The 19,146-nt window shown below is 63.7% G+C and overlaps 3 protein-coding genes across 3 annotated transcripts; all 3 read right to left on the bottom strand.

Annotated features, from left to right (window-relative positions):
- Window positions 1–706: 706 nt before the first annotated feature.
- Window positions 707–1,815, bottom strand: LOC135192613 (protein VASP homolog). The gene is made up of 4 exons (XM_064175869.1): window positions 1,764–1,815; window positions 1,450–1,529; window positions 887–1,015; window positions 707–780 (listed from the first exon to the last, which is right to left on the bottom strand). Exons 1-4 carry the CDS (start codon window positions 1,771–1,773, stop codon window positions 724–726), a joined length of 276 nt encoding a protein of 91 aa, XP_064031939.1. The 5' UTR covers window positions 1,774–1,815; the 3' UTR covers window positions 707–723.
- A 913-nt stretch (window positions 1,816–2,728) lies between these two features.
- On the bottom strand, window positions 2,729–7,239 carry SLAMF1 (signaling lymphocytic activation molecule family member 1). Its single transcript, XM_064175907.1, has 4 exons — window positions 7,191–7,239; window positions 4,854–5,180; window positions 3,634–4,017; window positions 2,729–2,733 (listed from the first exon to the last, which is right to left on the bottom strand). The coding sequence occupies exons 2-4, from the start codon at window positions 5,176–5,178 to the stop codon at window positions 2,729–2,731; spliced, it is 714 nt and encodes a 237-aa protein (XP_064031977.1). The 5' UTR covers window positions 5,179–5,180; window positions 7,191–7,239.
- A 2,816-nt stretch (window positions 7,240–10,055) lies between these two features.
- Window positions 10,056–14,417, bottom strand: LOC135192584 (CD48 antigen-like). Its single transcript, XM_064175830.1, has 4 exons — window positions 14,283–14,417; window positions 11,980–12,294; window positions 11,636–11,899; window positions 10,056–10,758 (listed from the first exon to the last, which is right to left on the bottom strand). The coding sequence occupies exons 1-4, from the start codon at window positions 14,335–14,337 to the stop codon at window positions 10,664–10,666; spliced, it is 729 nt and encodes a 242-aa protein (XP_064031900.1). The 5' UTR covers window positions 14,338–14,417; the 3' UTR covers window positions 10,056–10,663.
- Window positions 14,418–19,146: the final 4,729 nt, after the last annotated feature.

Below are 19,146 nucleotides of genomic sequence, written 5' to 3'. Positions count from 1 at the left end.
CCTGCGCTCCCAGTGGCACCAGTGCAGGGCTCCCAGTGACACCAGTGCAGGGCTCCCAGTGACACCAGTGCAGGGCCCCCAGTGGCAGCAGTGCAGGGCTCCCAGCAGCAGCAGTGCAGGGCTCCCAGTGACACCAGTGCAGGGCCCCCAGTGACACCAGTGCAGGGCTCCCAGTGACACCAGTGCAGAGCTTCCAGCTCCCAGTGGCAGCAGTGCAAGGCTCCCAGTGACACCAGTGCAGGGCTCCCAGTGGCAGCAGTGCAGGGCTCCCAGTGACACCAGTGCAGGGCTCCCAGCTCCCAGTGGCAGCAGTGCAAGGCTCCCAGTGACACCAGTGCAGGGCTCCCAGTGGCAGCAGTGCAAGGCTCCCAGTGACACCAGTGCAGGGCTCCAGTGACACCAGTGCAGAGCTTCCAGCTCCCAGTGACACCAGTGCAGGGCTCCCAGTGACACCAGTGCAGAGCTTCCAGCTCCCAGTGACACCAGTGCAGGGCTCCCAGTGACACCAGTGCAGGGCTGAGGCTCTTCAGTCCCACTCTTGGCTCCAGCCCCAGCTGGGCTCTGGGGCGGCTCAGCTCCCGCCCGAGGGTTCTGCTCCCATCCCCCAGGGACCAGCTGGGGAAGTTCTGCAGTGGGAAGGTGGAAAATGAGTCCCTGGTGAGCAGGAAGCTGCCCGAAAGCTGCCCGAAAGCTGCCCGGGCTGCTGCCCTCTGCCCGCAGTGCTCAAGCCGTGGGCATCGTCACGCTGGCATAAACCGTGGTGGGCTCCTGCCTGGGGCTCTGTGGTGAAGAGCAAAGGGGTCAGAGAGGAGCCTGAGCTGGGGGGGGAGGGGGTCGTGAGGTGCCCCAGGGCGATGCCCAGCCCAGGGAGGGCAGCAGCCCTTACCTGTGGTGCTGCTGGTGGCTCTGGTGGGTGGGCAGGGGCTCGGGGGGGAGCTGTGCCCAGGGGCTGGCCTGTGGCTGCGGCGTAGATGGTGCAGGGGGGGTGCTTGGTGGGGGGGGGTCCTTCATGCTTCTGTGTGGAGAGAAAAGGGGGGCAAGGGGGGGGGCAAAGGGAGAGAAAAGGAAGGGCAAAGGAGGGGCAAAGGAGGGAGAAAGGGAGGGGCAAAGGGGGGGCAAAGGGAGAGAAAAGGAAGGGGAAAGGAGGGAGCAAAGGAGGGGCAAAGGAGGGGCAAAGGAGGGGCAAAGGAGGGGGCAAAGGAGGGGCAAAGGAGGGGGCAAAGGAGGGGGCAAAGGAGGGGGCAAAGAGGGGGCAAAGGAGGGGGCAAAGGAGGGGCAAAGGAGGGGCAAAGGAGGGGGCAAAGGGAAGCAGCTAAACACGGGGGGGTCCTTCCCTTCCTCCACCCAGGACCTTGAAGCCCTTTCCCACCTGAGTGGTGCCAAGACCCCCAGGATCACTTCTGCCCCTGGGCACCAGGGCTGCCCAGGGGTGCTCTGCCCATGGCTCACCTCTGGGCGCTGCACCTGGGAGTAGATGGTTTGGATCCTGCTGTCCTCGGGCAGTGGGCAGGGGTCCTGCTGCCGGCTGGCTGCGGGGGGGGGGGCAGGCAAGGCACTGAGCTGTGAGGGGAGTGAAGACCACCCCCAGCCCACCCCCACCCTGCTGAGCTCAGCTCTGGCCCAAACAGGTCACCATGAGGGCCCCACTGACCACCACCACCAGCAGGATGGGCACCACCACTACTAAGATGGGCACCACCACTACTAAGATGGGCACCACCACCACCAGGACGGGCACCACCACCCTCCCCCTTGGCACTCACCCCCAGGCATGGCCAAACGAGTCACTAGGAGGGCCCCACTGATCACCACCAGGATGGGCACTGCCACCAGCAGCAGCAGATGCCCTCTGCTCAGCCCAGCACTGCCTGGCATGGGGGAGGGGAGAGAGAAGAGGAGTTGAGAGCTGCCAGACAAGGGGCTCAGCACCAGCCAAGGGGCTCAGCACCAGCCAAGGGGCTCAGCACCAGCCAAAGGGTTCAGCACCAGCCAAAGGGCTCAGCACCAGCCAAGGGGCTCAGCACCAGCCAAAGGGTTCAGCACCAGCCAAAGGGTTCAGCACCAGCCAAGGGGCTCAGCACCAGCCAAAGGGTTCAGCACCAGCCAAAGGGTTCAGCACCAGCCAAAGGGTTCAGCACCAGCCCAGGGGCTCAGCACCAGCCCAGGGGCTCAGCACCAGCCAAAGGGCTCAGCACCAGCCAAAGGGTTCAGCACCAGCCAAAGGGCTCAGCACCAGCCCAGGGGCTCAGCACCAGCCCAGGGGCTCAGCACCAGGCAGAGCTGGGCAGGAGGAGCTATCAGAGAGCCTGCAGCTGATCACCTAATTTGGGGCTGCTTATTTTGGTAGGGCAGGAAGCGAGGGGCAGGAAATTCTCCTCCTGAGCAGAGCTTCTCTGGTGGCCTCCAGCCTGCAGCAGTCAACAAAAGCCCAAAACCCTTCTGGGGGCAGATCAGAGCCAGATAAAGGCCTCTAAAAACATCTCCTGTGGCCCTGTGGGAGCCTGCAGGATGCCAACCCCCCTGGTGCTGAGCCCTGCCCTGGCAGGTGCGTGGGAAGGGACCCCTGGGGCAGAGCTCTGCAGCCCCCAGCTGGGTTCCCACCCTGGGGGTGACCTCAAGCCTGCAGCACTGCTGGTGACTGCCTCAGGGTGAGGTGAGGGGGAAGAGGGTTTGGGGGGGCAGAAGGGTGAGAAGCAAACCTGGACCTCCCCCCCAGCCTTGGAGGAGCTCATTCTGCAGGGTCACAGCTTGGGTTGGGAGGGACCCTCCAAGGGCCAACCAGGGACATCCCCAACCAGATCAGGCTGTCCTGAGGCCACATCCAGTCTGATCCTGAGTGTCCCCAGGGATGAGGCCACCATCACCCAACCCAAGTCATCCCAGCCCAGACTATCCCAATCCATCCCATCCCAAACCATCCCAACTCAGCTCATCCCAACCCAACCTATTCCAATCCAGCCTATTCCAACCCATCCCACACCATCCCAACCCATCCCAAACCATCCCAGCTCAGCTCATCCCAACCCAACCTATTCCAATTCAGCCTATCCCAATCCATCTCAACCCATCCCAACCCATCCCAACCCAACCTATTCCAATTCAGCCTACCCCAACCCATCTCAACCCATCCCAACCCATCCCAAACCATCCCAACTCAGCTTATCCCAACCTATTCCAATCCAGCCTATCCCAACCCACCCTCTGCTTCTATCACCTCTGAGCTCTCTTCCTGCACTGCTCTGCTCCTAAGGCAGAGTCCTGACCCTTTCCCAACCCTCTCTCCCCCCAGAGCTGGGACTCCACCTCCACGTCCCCACGGGCACCCACTCGTGCCCTCAGCATCCTCCCCCACGTCACGAGGAGGGGACCTGAAACCCCCTGCTGAGGCAGAGCAGGACCTGGGCCCTGAGCAGCCCCGGAGGGGAAGCTCTCACCAAGCCTTGATGCTCCTCATCCTCCCACCCCCACCCAGGCTTTCCAAGCAGCCCCCAGGGTGCTGCCCAGGCTGCGGGGGGGCAGCTGGCACCCACAGCCCCCTGGAGGACCCAGGTGAGACAGGAGCTGCCCCTCTGGCAGAGGGAAGCCTTTCCCCGGGGCCACAGCCGGGTGGGGAAGTCTCCCAGCAAGCCAAACGCGGGAGCAGGAAGGATGAGGATGAGGATGAGGATGAGGATGAGGATGAGGATGAGGATGAGGATGAGGACGAGGACGAGGACGAGGCGAAGGGGGCAGGCGGGGCCGGACCTGGCGGCCGCTGGCTGCAGCCCGAGGGGCGGAAGGTGGCGAGCAGGCTGCTGACAGGGTTGCTGGCCCGGCAGGAGCAGCTGGGGTCGGCTCCGTGCTGCGGGAAGGAGAGCTGCAGGAGGCTGCCGTTGCGGGCGCAGAGCCGCGGGGGGGTCCCGGCCCAGCTGTAGGCGATGCTGTCCCCGCGCTCCGCGGAGCAGTTCAGCGTCAGGCGGCAGCTGCCGTTGGCCAGAGCCCGGCTCAGGACCTCGATGCTGGGGGGGGACACAGGCTCTGGAAGGGCAGGAGGGAGAAGGTGAAGGGTTTGTGCCCGGGCACGGATGCAGACCCTGCCCTGGCACCAGCCTGGGAAGTCCCTGCTGGGCTCTCCTGAAGCTGCTCCCTCTGGGAGATGGAGAAGTTCTGGAAGTTCTTCCCCACCCCCTGAGTCTCCTGCCTCTGAGATCCCACCCAGGAGATCTTCTGCACCTCCTAAGACTTCTCCCTCTGAGAGATCTCCAACTAAGAGATCTCCATCTCCTAGATGAAGAACTCCTCCTAATTCTCCTCCATCTGGAGATGGAGGTCCAGATGGAGAAGAAAAACTTGAGATCCTCCTCATCCTCCTTGGGGACCTGCTCCAGGATCTAGGATAGAGAGGAACTGCTCCAGGATCTAGGATAGAGAAGAACAGCTCCAGGATCTAGGATGGAGAGGAACTGCTCCAGGATCTAGGATAGAGAAGAACAGCTCCAGGATCTAGGATGGAGAGGAACTGCTCCAGGAACCAGGATGGAGAAGAACAGCTCCAGGATCTAGGATGGAGAGGAACTGCTCCAGGATCTAGGATAGGGAGGAACTGCTCCAGGAACCAGGATGGAGAAGAACAGCTCCAGGATCTAGGATAGAGAGGAACTGCTCTGCCCCTGGCCCCTCTACACAGAGCATTAGAGAGGGCCACAACCTGCACACCCCTGAAAGGCTCCTGGGTGGGCACCTGCAAGCAGCTGCAAAACCTCCCTGGCCTCACAGCACCACCTTGGCATCGATATGGGCATCTGCTGCCCACCACCAGCAGCAGCAGCACCTCCCAGGCCTGCTGCCAGCTGCCCAGGGAGCAGGATCCTCACCATACACCTCCAGGAGGATCTGCCAGACCCTCTCCTGCTGGCCCTTCCTGGTGGCATACTCATAGAGCTGCCCATCCTGCCTGCTGGTGTTGAGGATCTCCAGGGAGAAGTCCCTGCTGTGGAACTGCATCCTGCCCTCCAGGTAGTTGGTTGGGCTCCCGTGGGAGTACTGCAGCAGGACCTCTTTGTTCTGGGGGTCTGCTGTGTCCCTCTTCCAGGTGGCCACCCCAAATTGCAGGCTGAGGTTCTGCAGCTCCAGGGGGATCTTCAGCCTGGTTGCCTTGCCCAAGGTGCCCAGCACAGTCTCCCACTTCCCGTGGGCCATGCCTAGGAGGAGAGAGGGCAGGAGGAGTTGACTCAGCTGTGCCCACAGCCTCAGGGCAAACCCGGTGGGAGGTGGCATAGGGAAGAGCGTGGGGAGCGATGCCAGCTCAGTGCTGCTGCCAGCAGCAGGACAAAGGGCCTCACTGTGCCACCCCCAGGCTGCCCTCTGAGGTCATCCAGCCCAAGCACCCTCCTGACACCTCCACGACCACCCAAAACCGTGGCCACAGGTTGCCTGAACACCTCCAGGCATGGGGACTCCACCACCGACCTGGACAGCCTGTGCCAGGCTCTCAGAACCCCTCTGGGGCCAACCTCAACCTCCCCTGGGGCACCCTGAGGCCATTTCCTCTTGTCCTGGCCCTTGCTCCTTGGCACCAGAGCCCAACCCCCCCCACCTGGCTCCATCCCCCTCTGAGACCGCTGCAGAGCCCCAAGGGGTCTCCTCTCAGCCTCCTCTCCTCCAGCCTCCCCCAGCTCCCTCAGCTGCCCCCTCCCCAGCTCTGTTGCCCTTCCCTGGTCCTGCTCCAGCTCCTCAACCTCCTCCTGGCAGTGTGGAGCCCAACCCTGACCCCAGGACTACTCCAGGTGTGCCCTCCCCAGTGCCAGGCTGCCCAAGCTTTGCCTTGGGAGGGGGCACAAGAAGAGGAGTCCTGCCCAAAGCACCTTTGCCCCTCTGCCACCCCAGGGGGGTGCCAGCACTTTGCTTTCCCTTCTCCGTGGGATGAATCCCACAGCAGCTCCTGGACCTCATCTCCCCACAGCATCAGAGCAGCTGTGGCTGTGCCACGCCTCGGTGCCAGGCTCCCAGCCCCGGGGTGCTGCTGAGGCTGGCAGGAAAGCCCTGCTCATGTCACGGGAGGGAACCTCCCCGGGCCGGGCTCAGCCTCCCCCTGCTGCTGCTGCTGGGAAGTTGACTCAGCCGGAGCCAGGCTGCAGGGACCCAGAGACCTCCAGAGCTCCTCAGAGCTCCAGAGGGGTCTCAGATCTTCTGTTCTGGAGGGGCTGGGGGGAGGTGATTGATCTGCAGCAGCATGGAGAGAGCTCTGGAGGACTTCACAGGGCTGGGGCCAGGGCTGGGCTCCCCCCCAGTGCCAGGGGCTGGGAGGTGCTGGAGAGAGCCCTGGGGAGGTGCTGAGGGGCCTGGAGCAGCTCTGGCAGGAGCAGAGGCTGAGCCCTGCCTGGGCGGAGAGCCTGCAGGAGAGCAGCCCCAGAGGGCATCTGGGCAGTGCCCAGCAACAGCTCAAGGGTGGAGGGCAAGAGGCTGAGGTTGGCATCTGCTGAGTGGTGCCAAGGGGCACAAAGTGGGTGGCAGGAGGAGGAAGTTGTTTGCTGTGAGGGTGCTGAGGCCTGGAGCAGGCTGCCCAGAGAGGCTGTGGAGCCTCCTTGTGTGCAGAGCTGCCCAGCCCTGCCCTGGGCACTGTGCCCCCTGGGCAGGCTGCTGAGGGTGCCCTGCTGGGGGGCAGGGGTTGGGGGGTGCAGGAGATGCCCTCCAGAGCTTCTTTCCCTCCTCTCCTCCCTGGGATTCTCTGGGTGGCACCTCCCAGCCCACTGCCACCTCTTCATCAGACACTTGGTGCCCTCCACCCAGGGACCTTCCCCTCAGGCACCCTCAGCTCCCACCTGCCCCTGAACTCTGCTCTCTGCTGGTCCCTCCTGCATCTCCTCTGTGCCCATGCCCCTCTCCCTTGCCCATCCATCCTCCTCCTCCTCCTTATCCTCTTCCTTTTCTTCCTTCTCCTCCTTCTCTTCATCCTTCTCTTCTTTCCCCTCCTCCTCCTCCCCCTTCTCTTCCTCCTCCTTCTCTTCCTTCTCCTCTTCCCCTCTCTGCTCAGTGCTGGAGCACCTCAGGGCTGCCCCCAGGCAGTCCCTAAGCACTCAGCTCCCAAGATGTCATCTCCACAGCTTTGGGCACCTCCAAACTCCTTCCTACCTGAGCCACCAAAAAGCAAACACCACCAAAATCCCCCAATCAGCCCCCAAAAGAGAGGAGAAGTCTGAACTCTGCCTTACCCCAGAGGTGGCCGAGAGAGATGAGCAGCCAGAGGCAGCTCCTGCGGCTCATGCTGCGGCTCCTGGAGCTGCTGCTGCTGCCTGCTGGTGGCTGCGTTTGAGCAGCAGGTGCAGGCAAATCAGAGAGGCTGCCCCGAGCCTGCGAGCTTCCTGTGTAGGGCTGGGTGGAAAAAGCATCAAAGCAGCTCTGGAGGCAGCAGAGCACTGAGCTGTGCCTCAGCAGCACCCACCCGGCCTGGCCAAGACCCCCAGCGTGGTCCCAAGGTGAGCCCAAGCTGAGCCCAAGCTCACCCAGCCCCCAGCCACCAACCCAAAGACCTCCAAGGTGATCCCAAGCTTCTCCTGAAGACCTCAGAGGCTCTCCTGAGGACCTCAGAGATCCCCTGAAGACCTCAGAGGTCCTCCTGAAGACCTCAGAGTCTCTCCTGAAGACCTCAGAGGTCCTCTTGAAGACCTCAGAGTCTCTCCTGAGGACCTCAGAGTCTCTCCTGAAGACCTCAGAGGTCCCCTGAAGACCTCAGAGCCTCTCCTGAGGACCTCAGAGATCCCCTGAAGACCTCAGAGTCTCTCCTGAGGACCTCAGAGGTCCCCTGAAGACCTCAGAGCCTCTCCTGAGGACCTCAGAGATCCCCTGAAGACCTCAGAGTCTCTCCTGAGGACCTCAGAGGTCCCCTGAAGACCTCAGAGCCTCTCCTGAGGACCTCAGAGATCCCCTGAAGACCTCAGAGTCTCTCCTGAGGACCTCAGAGATCCCCTGAAGACCTCAGAGTCTCTCCTGAGGACCTCAGAGGTCCCCTGAAGACCTCAGAGCCTCTCCTGAGGACCTCAGAGACCTCCTCAAGCTCTTCCCTCCAGCTCCAAGTCCAACGACCTGAGCTTCCCTTTGCCCCCACTCAACCCCCCCCCCCCCCACGGGGGTGCCCAAGGCTGGGCACAGTCTCCTGCTGCTCCTGCAGCTGTCCCCGGGGGTGAGGATGGAGCCCAAGCCGCCGGCAGGGCTGGGGGAGGCAGCACTGCAGCGGAGCAGAGGAGCCAGCAGGAGGCTGCTGGGGCCGAGCAGTGGAACCAATTCCTCAGCTGGGCCTCGGCAGCTCCGAAGTGAGCAAATTTGTTCCTTTTCCTGTTGTTTGCTTCGAGCTTTTGCTGCTTCTTTCCCCTCTGCTGGGGGCTGCTGCGGGGAGCTGAGCTGGCAGCGACTCCTCCGCAGCTCCAGCCCCGCTCGGGGCAGCCCCAGGGGAGTCAGAAGTGAACTCAACCTCCCCCTGCCCCTGGCAGAGCTGCAGGAGGCTCAGCAGGGACAATTGCAGCCCCTCCAGGACGCTCCAGGGCTTGGCCCAAGCTGCCAGGGCAGCGGTGGAGTCCCCACCCCTGCGAGCCCTGGCACCGAGGTGCTGAGGGCCATGGAGCCATGGTGCCACCCTGGCAGTGCTGGGGTGAGGCTTGGTCTCCACCACCTCAAAGCTCTTCTCCAGCCTCTCTGGCTCTGATTCAGGAGTTTGGCTGCCAACAAATCACTTCAGAGGAGGAAAATCCCCAACCTGAGGCCACTCAGAGCTGCTGCTGCTGGTGCAGAGAGCATCTGACTGAGGGAGAAACCCAAACCAGGGCCGAAGTCATTTCCCCTAACTCAGGAGGTCTCTGCTGGGTTGGGTCTTCCCCACCCCCACCCCCCCAATGACATCACCCAGAGCAGGCTCAGCTGAGCCTGGAAAGGAGAAGGAATCAGAGACCCAAACAGGCTGGCAGAGAGCTCCAGGCTCACCCATGCCAACCTCTCCCCCAGCCCTGCCCAACCAACCAGACCATGGCACTCAGTGCCCCCAGCCAGCCTTGGCTTCAGCCATGGGCACTGCACCACCTCCCTGGGCAGCCCATGCCAGTGCCAATCACTCTCTCTGCCAGCAGCTTCCTCCTCACACCCAGCCTCAGCCTGCCCTGGCACAGCTTCAGGCTCTGTGCCCTGCTTCTGGCCCTGCCTGCCTGGCAGCAGAGCCCAACCCCAGCTGGCCACAACCTCCCTGCAGGCAGCTGCAGGCAGCAATCAGCTCTGCCCTGGCACCCTGCTCTGGGCCAGGCTGCACCCCCCCAGCTCCCTCAGCCTCTCCTCACAGGGCTGTGCCCCCTCCCCAGCCTTGCTGCCCTGCTCTGGGCACCTGCCAGCCCCTCAGCAGCTCTCTGCAATGCAGGAGCCCAGAGCTGGGCACAGCACTCCAGGGCTGGCCTGAGCAGTGCCAGCACAGGGGCACAAGAACCTCCCTGCTCCTGCTGCCCACACTGCTCCTCAGCCAGCCCAGGCTGCCCCTGGCTCTGCTGCCCACCTGGGCACACTGCTGCCTCCTCTGCAGCTGCCACCCAGCACCCCCAGGTGCCTCTCTGCCTGCCTGCTCCCAGCCACTCTGTGCAGGCTGAGGGGGGCCTCAGCTCCTTCTCTCCTCTCCCCTCACCCCCCCGAGGAGCCTCAGCTCAGCCAAGATGCTGCTTCCCACCTCAGGCAGCCAGCTCCTGGCCCAAGCCCTTGGCCAGATGATGATGGTAGGATGAAGGCATCAGCCTGAGCTGCCCCAGTGCGAGTCCCACACCAAGAGCTGGGTGGATGAGCTCCACCAGCTTGGGCTTAGCCTGTCCCCACCCCCCCTGCAGCCTGAGACCCCCTCCAGCCCTCCCACCACAGCTTCCCACCCCAAGGTGTCCACCTCCCACCCTCTGCAGCCAGCTTCTCCCGTGGGTGCCAACTGTGGGAGGCTTCCTGCCCCCAGCAAGGCTTCTGGGGGGCACCATGCAGCTCCTTCCCCTACCCCCCCCCATTGCCCTCAGGTGCCCACCGTGGCCAAGCCCAGAGGAGAACACAGAGCAGGGACCCAAACCTGGGGAGCTGAAAATGCTTTTAATGCCCAGAGAGAGACCCTGCTGAGGGCAGAGGCCAAACCTGCCCTGCTGCAGCCTGCCCAGGAGGGAACCTCTGGGAGGTGCCACCTTAGCTCTGCCCACTGCTGGGGCTGCTGCAGGCTGGGCAGCAGCCAGCTGTGCCCACTGCTGCCACACTGCTCCTTGGTCCTACCCAGGGTCTCGTTGTCAGCAGACAATGGCTGAGGACCCCGGGGGCTGGGGGGTGTCCAAGAATGGCTCTGTTTGGCCTCCCCCACAGAGCTCAGCCTTGGGGGGCAGGAAGATTTCCAAGCAATTAGCTCTTAATGAAGCATTTGAGGCCCTGGAGCTGCTCCCAGCAGCAGAGGTCACCTCCTGCAGACCTGCAGGACGTGGCCTGCCCTGAGAGCAAAGCAGAGGAGGAGAGGAGGGAAACTGAGGCACTGGGGCTGGGGCTGAGCCCAGGAGGGTGCTGCTGGAGCAGGCACTGGCTCTGGTGCTTCCCTCCAGCTCCCACTCTGCACCCAGCCTGCCCGGGGCGGGTGGGACCCCCCCCAGGGGCTCCTGTCTGGTGCAGGGTGAGGAGGAGGCAGCAACGTGGAGCATCCTCAGGCGGCAGTGAGGAGGAGGAGGAGCAGCAGGAGGTGTGCCAGGGCCAGCAGCAGGCTGGTGGTGGTACAGGGGGCAGCAGCAGAGGACTCACCTGGAAGCAGAGGGAGGTGTGGGGCACATGGAGAGCTTTGGGCTGCCCCACCCTGGCTGCAGACCCCTGGGCCCCTTCCTTAGGTTGGCTCCCACTGGCACAGGGAGAAAAGGGACCCAGGGGTGGCCTCCAGCCCTGCATGGGCCCTGCTGGCCTCAGAGTCACCCTCACTGCTCTGGGCACCCTCCAGAGCCACCACAGCAGATCAGAGAGGCTGCCCCAGGGGCTTCCTGTGTGGGGCTGGCTGGGAAAAGCATCAAAGCAGCTCTGGAGGCAGCAGAGCACTGAGCTGTGCCCCAGCAGTGCCCACCTGGCCTGGCCAAGACCCCCAACATGGCCCCAAGGTGAGCCCAAGCTGAGCCCAAGCTCACCCAGCCCCCAACCAGCAACCCAAACACCTCCAAGCTGATCCCAAGATGATCCCAAGCTCACTCAGACCCCACTCAGCAACCCAAAGACCTCCAATTCGATCCCAAGTTGATCCCAAGTTGATCCCAAGATGATCCCAAGCCCATCCAGCAACCCAAAGACCTCCAAGTTGATCCCAAGATGATCCCAAGATCATCTCCAACTGATCCCAAGCTCATCTAGCCCCCACCCACCAACCCAAAGACCTCCAAGTTGATCCCAAGCTGATCCCAAGCTGATCCCAAGCTCACCCAGCCCCCAACCAGCAACCCAAACACCTCCACCCTGCTCCACTCGACCTCCTCCCACAGGTTGCCAGGTGAGGAGGAGATCCCAACCGTGGAGCATCCTCAGGCAGGTGCCAGGAGGAAGAGGAGCAGCAGGAGGCCCTCAGAGTCCCCCCCCACTGCTCTGGGCACCCTCCCAAGCCACCTCCCAGCCCAGCTGGTGCCTGCCCCGCAGCTGGTACCTGCCCAGGAGCAGGGGTGGTGGTAGGTGAGGGTGGCACTGTTGGAGGACACAGGGTTGCTGACCCTGCAGGTGTAGGTCTCCACCGAGGGGTTGAAGGCCACCTGCTGCCTGGCACCACCCTGAGCTGCCAGCTGCAGCTTGCTGGGCAGGATCCACTCATAGGTCACCCCCTCCAGCTCCACCTCACACTCCAAAGTGGCCTGGCACAGCTCCGGGTTGTCGTTGATCACTTTGGCTCTCACCGAGGGCTTGGGCACCTGATCTGCAAGAGGCAGGATGAGGGCACAGCCTCGGGCACAGCCTCGGGCACCTGGGCGAGCCTCTGCCCTCCTCCCAGCTCACCGTAGACCGTCAGGAGGATGCTCTCCACGTACTCCTGGCCCATCTCGTCCTCCAGGTACACCTGGTAGGTGCTGCTGTCGCTGCGGCGCAGGTCGCTGATCCTGAGGCTGTCGTTGGGCAGCAGCTGCAGGCGGCCCCGGTAGGGGCTGTTGGGGTACTGCACCCTGCGGCTGCTGTCCCTGCTGGCCACCTTCAGCGAGTGGTTTCGCCTCCAGTGCACTTGGTGCACCGAGAGGGCGTTCTGCAGGCTGGAGCTGAGCAAAGCCTCTCCGTGCACTGCCCCAACCACCTCTGCCTGGCGCTGCTCTGCCCAGGCTGGCAGGCAAAGAGGAGAGGGCAGCTGCATGGGCAAGCCGGGCACAGCCCTGCCCTTCCCCGCAGCTCAGCCCAGCTCAGCTGCTGCCTGGGAGGTGCAAACTCCCAGCTCCTGTCCCAGCTCCTGTCCCAGCTCCTGTCCCAGCTCCCCTCCCAGCTCCTCTCCCAGCTCCCATCCCAGCTCCCCTCCCAGCTCCCATCCCAGCTCCCCTCCCAGCTCCTTGTCCCTCTGCACGGATCCCTGTCCAGGTCCCTCTGGGTGGATCCCTGCCCTCTCTCAAGCTGCCTGTGCCACACAGCTTGGTGCCATCTGCCATCTGAGGGTGCCCTCAGTTCCTCTGCCCACATCTGCAGGGCTCTCTGCCCTCTGTGAGGCTGAGGCCTGGTGCTGGGCAGAGGTAAGAGCAAGCAGCCTCTGCCTCCTCTTCCTCTTCCCCTTCCCCTATGCAGGGCAAATTGTTCGATGCTGCTTTTCCCCTGCCCCACCACGAGTGGCACTCAGGACCCCCCAAAAGGCAAATAAACCACAGAGAGGGAAGGGAAAAGCCCCCAAAAAAAACCCAACCCCCCCAAAAAACCTCCCAGAGAAGTCTCCTAAGAAGCCACAGCTCTGCCCCCACCTCCCCCTCCTGCCTCCAGCCTCCTATCACAGGCTCGCAGGGTGCTAGGGGTTGGAAGGGACCCAAGCAGATCATGGAGTCCAACCCCCCCCTGCCAGAGCAGGACCCCCCCAGGCTGGGTCAGGGCACACAGAACACATCCAGGCAGGCCTGGGAAGGCTCCAGGCAAGGAGACTCCAGAACCCCTCTGGGCAGCCTGTGCCAGGCTCTGGGACCCTGCCAGGCAAGAAGTTGCCCCTGGTGATGAGGCAGAACCTCCTGAGCTGCAGCTTCCAGCCACTGCTGCTTGTCCTGCCCCAGGGAGCAGTGAGCAGAGCCTGGACCCCCCTCCTGGCCCCCCGAGCCTGTCCCTCCCCTCCTGACCCCTTCTTGGCCCCCAGGGCACATTGCTGCCCAGGGATGTTCTCCCCCAGCACCCCCAGCTCCCTCTCTCTCACTGCCTTCTCAGCAAGAGAGGAGGAAGAGGGAGGGGGGAGGAAGGCAGCTCAGCTGCTGATGCAACTTCACAGCTCCTCGCCTGGGAGACGTCTGCAGGGTGCAGCCCTTCCCCCCTCCAGCTCAGGACCCCCCCCGAGCCGTCCCACGGAAGGTTTCATTTCACTTTCAGTTGTGGGCAACTTCCCCACGCCCAGAGCCTCCCCGCAGCAGCCCTCACCCTCCCCCCCCACGCCGGGCTCGGGGGTGGCCAGCCCGGGGCAGGTCTCCCTCGTGGGGATGGAGCTGCTGGGTCCCACCCTGGGCACAGCCCCTCCGGGACGGCAAAGCCAGGGAGGAGCAGGGCTGGGAAGGGCTCCCCCAGGCTCAGCCCCAAGGTCCTCCAACACCTCCAAACTCCCTCCCAACCCAAACCTCCTCACCCCAAGCTCCTCCAACACCTCCAAACTCCCTCCCAACCCCCTCCCAACCCAAACCTCCTCACCCCAAGGTCCTCCAACACCTCCAAACTCCCTCCCAACCCAAACCTCCTCACCCCAAGGGCCTCCAACACCTCCAAACTCCCTCCCAGCCCAAACCTCCTCACCCCAAGGGCCTCCAACACCTCCCAACTCCCTCCCAACCCCCTCCCAACCCAAACCTCCTCACCCCAAGGTCCTCCAACACCTCCAAACTCCCTCCCAACCCAAACCTCCTCACCCTAAGGTCCTCCAACACCTCCAAACTCCCTCCCAGCCCAAACCTCCTCACCCCAAGCTCCTCCAACACCTCCAAACTCTTCTTCCAACCCAAACCTCCTCACCCCAAGGGCCTTCACCACCTCCAAACTCCTCTCCCAACCCAAACCTGCTCACCCCAAGGGCCTTCACCACCTCCAAACCCCTTTCCCACCCCCAAACCACCACAGTGCCCCAGAGGAGCCTCCTGCCCTACCTCGCACGAAGCAGAGGAGGAAGAGGAGCAGCAGCACTGCTGACTCCGCAGCCATTCTGGGAGCCTTCCTCCCAGGACCCTTCTGGGCCCCCCAGCAGCTGCTCTCTGAGGAGCCCCCCCCAGACCTGCACCCCTCTGCCACCATCCTTGAGCCAGAAGCCCTGGGGGGCCCCGCGGGGGGGTCAGTTCCTGTTCCGCACCTCCGGGGCTGTGCCGCAGCCAATGGCAGAGGAGCAGCCCCAGAGCCGCCGGGCACAGAGCACCCCCGGGGGGCGCCAGGGGCACCCCAAGGCTCCTGGGGGGGCACAGGATGGAGTCATGGGAGCATGGATCAGGGAACTGTGCAATAACGGGATCATGGGAACATGGGATCATGGGATCATGGGATCAAGGGATCAAGGGATCATGGGATCATGGGAACATGGGAACATGGAATCATGGGATCATGGGATCAAGGGATCAAGGGATCATGGACTCATGGGATCGAGGGATCATGGACTCATGGGTCTGTGGAATAATGGGATCATGGGATCATGGACTAATGGAACTGTGCAATAATGGGATCATGGGATCAAGGGATCATGGGACTGTGCAATAATGGGATCATGGGATCATGGGATCAAGGGATCACAGACTCATGGGATCAAGGGATCATGGATTGTGGGACTGTGGAATAATGGGATCATGGGATCAAGGGATCATGGGACTGTGCAATAATGGGATCATGGGATCAAGGGATCATGGGATCATGGGGCTCTGGTATAATGGGATCATGGGATCATTGAATTGTGGGATCATGGACTCATGGGATCTTGGGATCATGGAACTGTGGAATAACAGGATCATGGGATTGAGGGATTGAGGGATTGTGGGATCGTGGATCGTGGGAGTGTGGAATATTGGGATTATGGAATCACAGAATTACAGAGGATCACAGATTTATGGAATCCCAGAGCCAGGCAGGCTGGCAGAGAGCTCCAGGCTCACCCATGCCAACCTCTACCCCAGCACTGCCCAACCAACCAGACCATGGCACTCAGTGCCCCCAGCCAGCTTTGGCTTCAGCCATGGGCACTGCACCACCTGCCTGGGCAGCCCATGCCAGTGCCAATCACTCTCTCTGCCAGCAGCTTCCTCCTCACACCCAGCCTCAGCCTGCCCTGGCACAGCTTCAGGCTCTGTGCCCTTCTTCTGGCCCTGGGGGCCTGGCAGCAGAGCCCAACCCCAGCTGGGCACAACCTCCCTGCAGGCAGCTGCAGGCAGCAATCAGCTCTGCCCTGGCACCCTCCTCTGTGCCAGGCTGCACCCCCCCAGCTCCCTCAGCCTCTCCTCACAGGGCTGTGCCCCCTCCCCAGCCTTGCTGCCCTGCTCTGAGCACCCTCTCTGCCTGGCTGCTCTCAGCCACTCTGTGCCCAGCCTGTGCCACTGCTTGGGGTTGCTGTACCCAAAGTGCAGAACCTGCCCTTGGCCTTGCTCAGTCTCCTCCCATTGGCCTCTGCCCACCCATGCAGCCTGGCAAGGTGCCCCTGCAGGGCTCTGCTGCCCTCCGACAGCTCCACACTGCTCCTAGCTTGGTGCCATCTGCAAACTGCTGCTGGACTCAGTGCCCTGCTCCAGACCATCATTAAAGATACTGAACAGACTCAGGCCCAGCACTGACCCCTGGGGCACACCACCAGTGCCAGCTGCCAGCTGCATGTGGCACCATTCACCACCACCTTCCGGGCCCAGCCCTCCAGCCAGTTCCTGACCTGTTTCAGCGTGAATCTGCCCAAGCCAGGGGCCGCCAGCTGTGCCAGGGGCTGCCAGCTGTGCCAGGGATTGCCAGCTTCACCAGGAGCTGCCAGCTGTGCCAGGAGCTGCCAGCTGCGCCAGGGGCTGCCAGCTTCGCCAGGGGCTGCCAGCTGCGCCAGGGGCTGCCAGCTTCGCCAGGGGCTGCCAGCTGTGCCAGGAGCTGCCAGCCGTGCCAGGGGCTGCTTGTGGCAGGCACTGACATCTCCTCAGCGCAGCAGGGATGGTTTAGCACAGGGGCAGAGCTGCTCCCCCAGCACAGAGGGGCCAAGAGCAGCACAGCTCAGGGCCGAGCCAGAGGTGGAGGTTTAATGGAACAGGAGAGGTCTCCACACGAGGCAGAGCTGCCTCAGCTCATCACTAATTAACCTAATGATGACTGCTCCACGACCTGGCTGCCTGCAGAGGAAACCCAGGGCAGTACCCAGGGCAAAGACCAAACAGCACAGACCAGAACCCCGAGCCCAGCAGCTCCCCCTCCCCCCCATTCCACCCCCAAAGCCTGCAGGGGGGAAACAGCCAAGCCTCAGGCCCCCAGGAGCAGCATCCGGAGCAGGAAACCTCCTCCCCTGCTGCACTCTGAGCTCCAGACCCCACGGGGCAGGCTCGGCTCCAGCAGCGCTCTCACCTAGGCGGCTGCAGGGAGGAGAACGACGGCAGCAGGTTGGGCTCCACCCCTGGCATCCTGCGCCCCTCTTCTCCGCCCCACCCGCGTCGTGCCCAGCAGCAGGCAGCGCAGCTCAGCCCAGCCTCTGCCCACGCCCGCTCCGGCTGAGCTCTCTCGGCGGTGCGCAGAGCGCTGCAAGCTGCGGATGCTCCGCGGCTCCTCTCTGTCCCGGCACGCTCAGGAGCAGTCCAGGAGCAGTCCCGGCGCTGGAGCTGTGTTTCCAGCCCTGGAGCTGTGTTTCCAGCCCTGGAGCTGTGTTTCTCAGTCCTGGAGCTGTGTTTCCAGCCCTGGAGCTGTGTTTTCAGTCCTGGAGCTGTGTTTTTGATCCCTGGAGCTGTGTTTCCAGTCCCGGAGCTGTGTTTCCAGTCCCGGAGCTGTGTTTTTCACCCCTGGAGCTGTGTTTTTCAGTCCTGGGGCAGTCGACTCCAGTGACTCCTTCCAGCCCCTCCAAGGAGCAGCAAACTGCGGCTGCGCTCCGGCGCTCAGCTCCCAGCGCTCGCAGGAGCGGAGATGTCTCAGCCTCGACGGCAGCGCCAGGTGGGCACCACCTCTGCAGCCTGCCCGACAGCCCAGCGGCCCGAGGCTGTCCCTCTCCTCCACCTGGCTGCGGGCAGGGCCCCTCTGATCCTGCCTGGGGTCCCCTGCAGCTGGTGAAGGTCTGAGAGTCCTCTCAGCAGGCTCAGAAGCAGCTGCGGCTCCTCTGCTCCTCTCGCCTGATTCTCCGCCGCACACTGAGGCAGCACCTCCGGGGCAGAGCTCCGCTGGCATTCAGGACCTCGGGAAGCTCGGACAGCAGTGGGCTCCCACCCCACGGCCTCACGCCCTCCCCCGTGGGCGCGCAAGTGAAAGACACAGGGCGCTGGGGTGCTCCCCCCCCGCTCCTCGGGCATCTGCTCCCCAGGGCTCAAGCACAGCCCTGGGCTGAGGGACCGGGGAGAGGTTTCCCCCCTGTGTAGGGCAGAGGTAGGAGCGAGCAGCCTCCGGCTCCACTTCCTCATTTCATCCTTCCCTTGCCCAGGGCCAGCTGTGGGGGCTGCTTTGTTCCCTGCCCCACCACGAGTGGCGCTCAGGACCTCCCCCCCCCGAAGAGGCAAATTCCACAAACCACGGAAAAGGGAAAAAGAAACCAAAAGTCCCAAAGGAAATTTACATTAAAGTCTCCTACAGAGCTACAGCTCTGCCCCCCCTCCCTCCCCGGCCTCCGCAAGAGAGAAGCAAGGGGCAGGGGGGGAGGGAAGGCAGAGGGAGAGCTCAGGGCAGACCCGCAGAGGCTCTCTGCCAGCTGGGCAGGGGCAGAGCCGCTCAGTGCCTGTACAGGCAGCAGAAGGACAGGCAGAGGAAAGCTGCTCGGATCCTGAGACAGATGCAGAAGGCTCCGACCCGCCCCGGGGCTGGCAAAGAGAGGCTGCGGCCAGGAGGCTCCTGCAGGAGCTGAGCTCCAGCCCTGAGGTCTTGGGAACTCATCAACCTGAGGGCAGGACACAGCTGGCTCCAGACCACCACACACGCCCAAGCTCGCTGCTGCCCAGCCCAGGGGGTGCCCCTCTCGTGGGGACGGAGCTGCCAGAGCCCAGCCTGGGCATCTCCCCGGGGGGACGACAGCCAGGGAGGAGAGCAGGGAGGGGAAGGGTTTCCCCCCAGGCTCGTCCCCAGGGTCCCCCACAGGCGCAGCTCCAAGGTCCTCCACCATCCCCACAGCCACCTCCTGCCCCAGGCCACCACACTGCCCCCGGAGGAGCTTCCCACCCTACCTTGCGCGATGAAGAGGAGGAAGAGGAGCAGCACCGGCAGCCCCACGGCCACCTTCTCGCGGCGCCCACACCCACAGCCCATCCTGAGACCCTTCCTCACCGAGCAGCTGCTCACTGAGGACCGACCCCAGCCAGGACCTGCAGCCCTCTGGCGCTGCTCTTGCGCCCGGAGCTGAGGGCAGCCCTGCAGGGAGGGGCTGCAGGAGCAGCAGCTGTGTGATGGAGCCGCAGGAAGCTTCCTGTTAGCTCTTTCTTCCTGGGGAGGCCCTCGGAGACCTCAACCTTTTGGTGCCAACCCCCCACGGGCGCCAATTGGCCCAAGCAGCAGCCCCAGGGCTCGATTGGGCATCACACCCAGCACCCACAGCCTCCTGACCCCCCCCGCCCCCGCCCCCAGCCTGGGCACCTCAGCCCTCCTGAGGAGCAGGCAAACCCGGGCCCAACAGGGGGCACATCCCCTCCTCAGAGCGTCCCCATCCCTCCCCCAGCAGAGCCAGGGCTGTGCCCTCCTCCAGCAGCAGCCCCAGCTGGAGTGGGCACCGCTGAGGCTATCCCCACGGCCTCCAATAAATGCGGGGGGGGGAGGGCTTGGATCAGCCTCAGCATGGGGGCAGCAGGAGCAGGGCAGGGACTGTCCCCCTGGGCTGGGCACTGG

Source organism: Pogoniulus pusillus, chromosome 43 (assembly GCF_015220805.1).
Source record: "Pogoniulus pusillus isolate bPogPus1 chromosome 43, bPogPus1.pri, whole genome shotgun sequence".
Lineage (NCBI taxonomy): Eukaryota > Metazoa > Chordata > Aves > Piciformes > Lybiidae > Pogoniulus > Pogoniulus pusillus.
The sequence above is the reverse complement of the archived record's forward strand: the minus strand, read 5'-3'. Positions and strand labels throughout refer to the sequence as shown.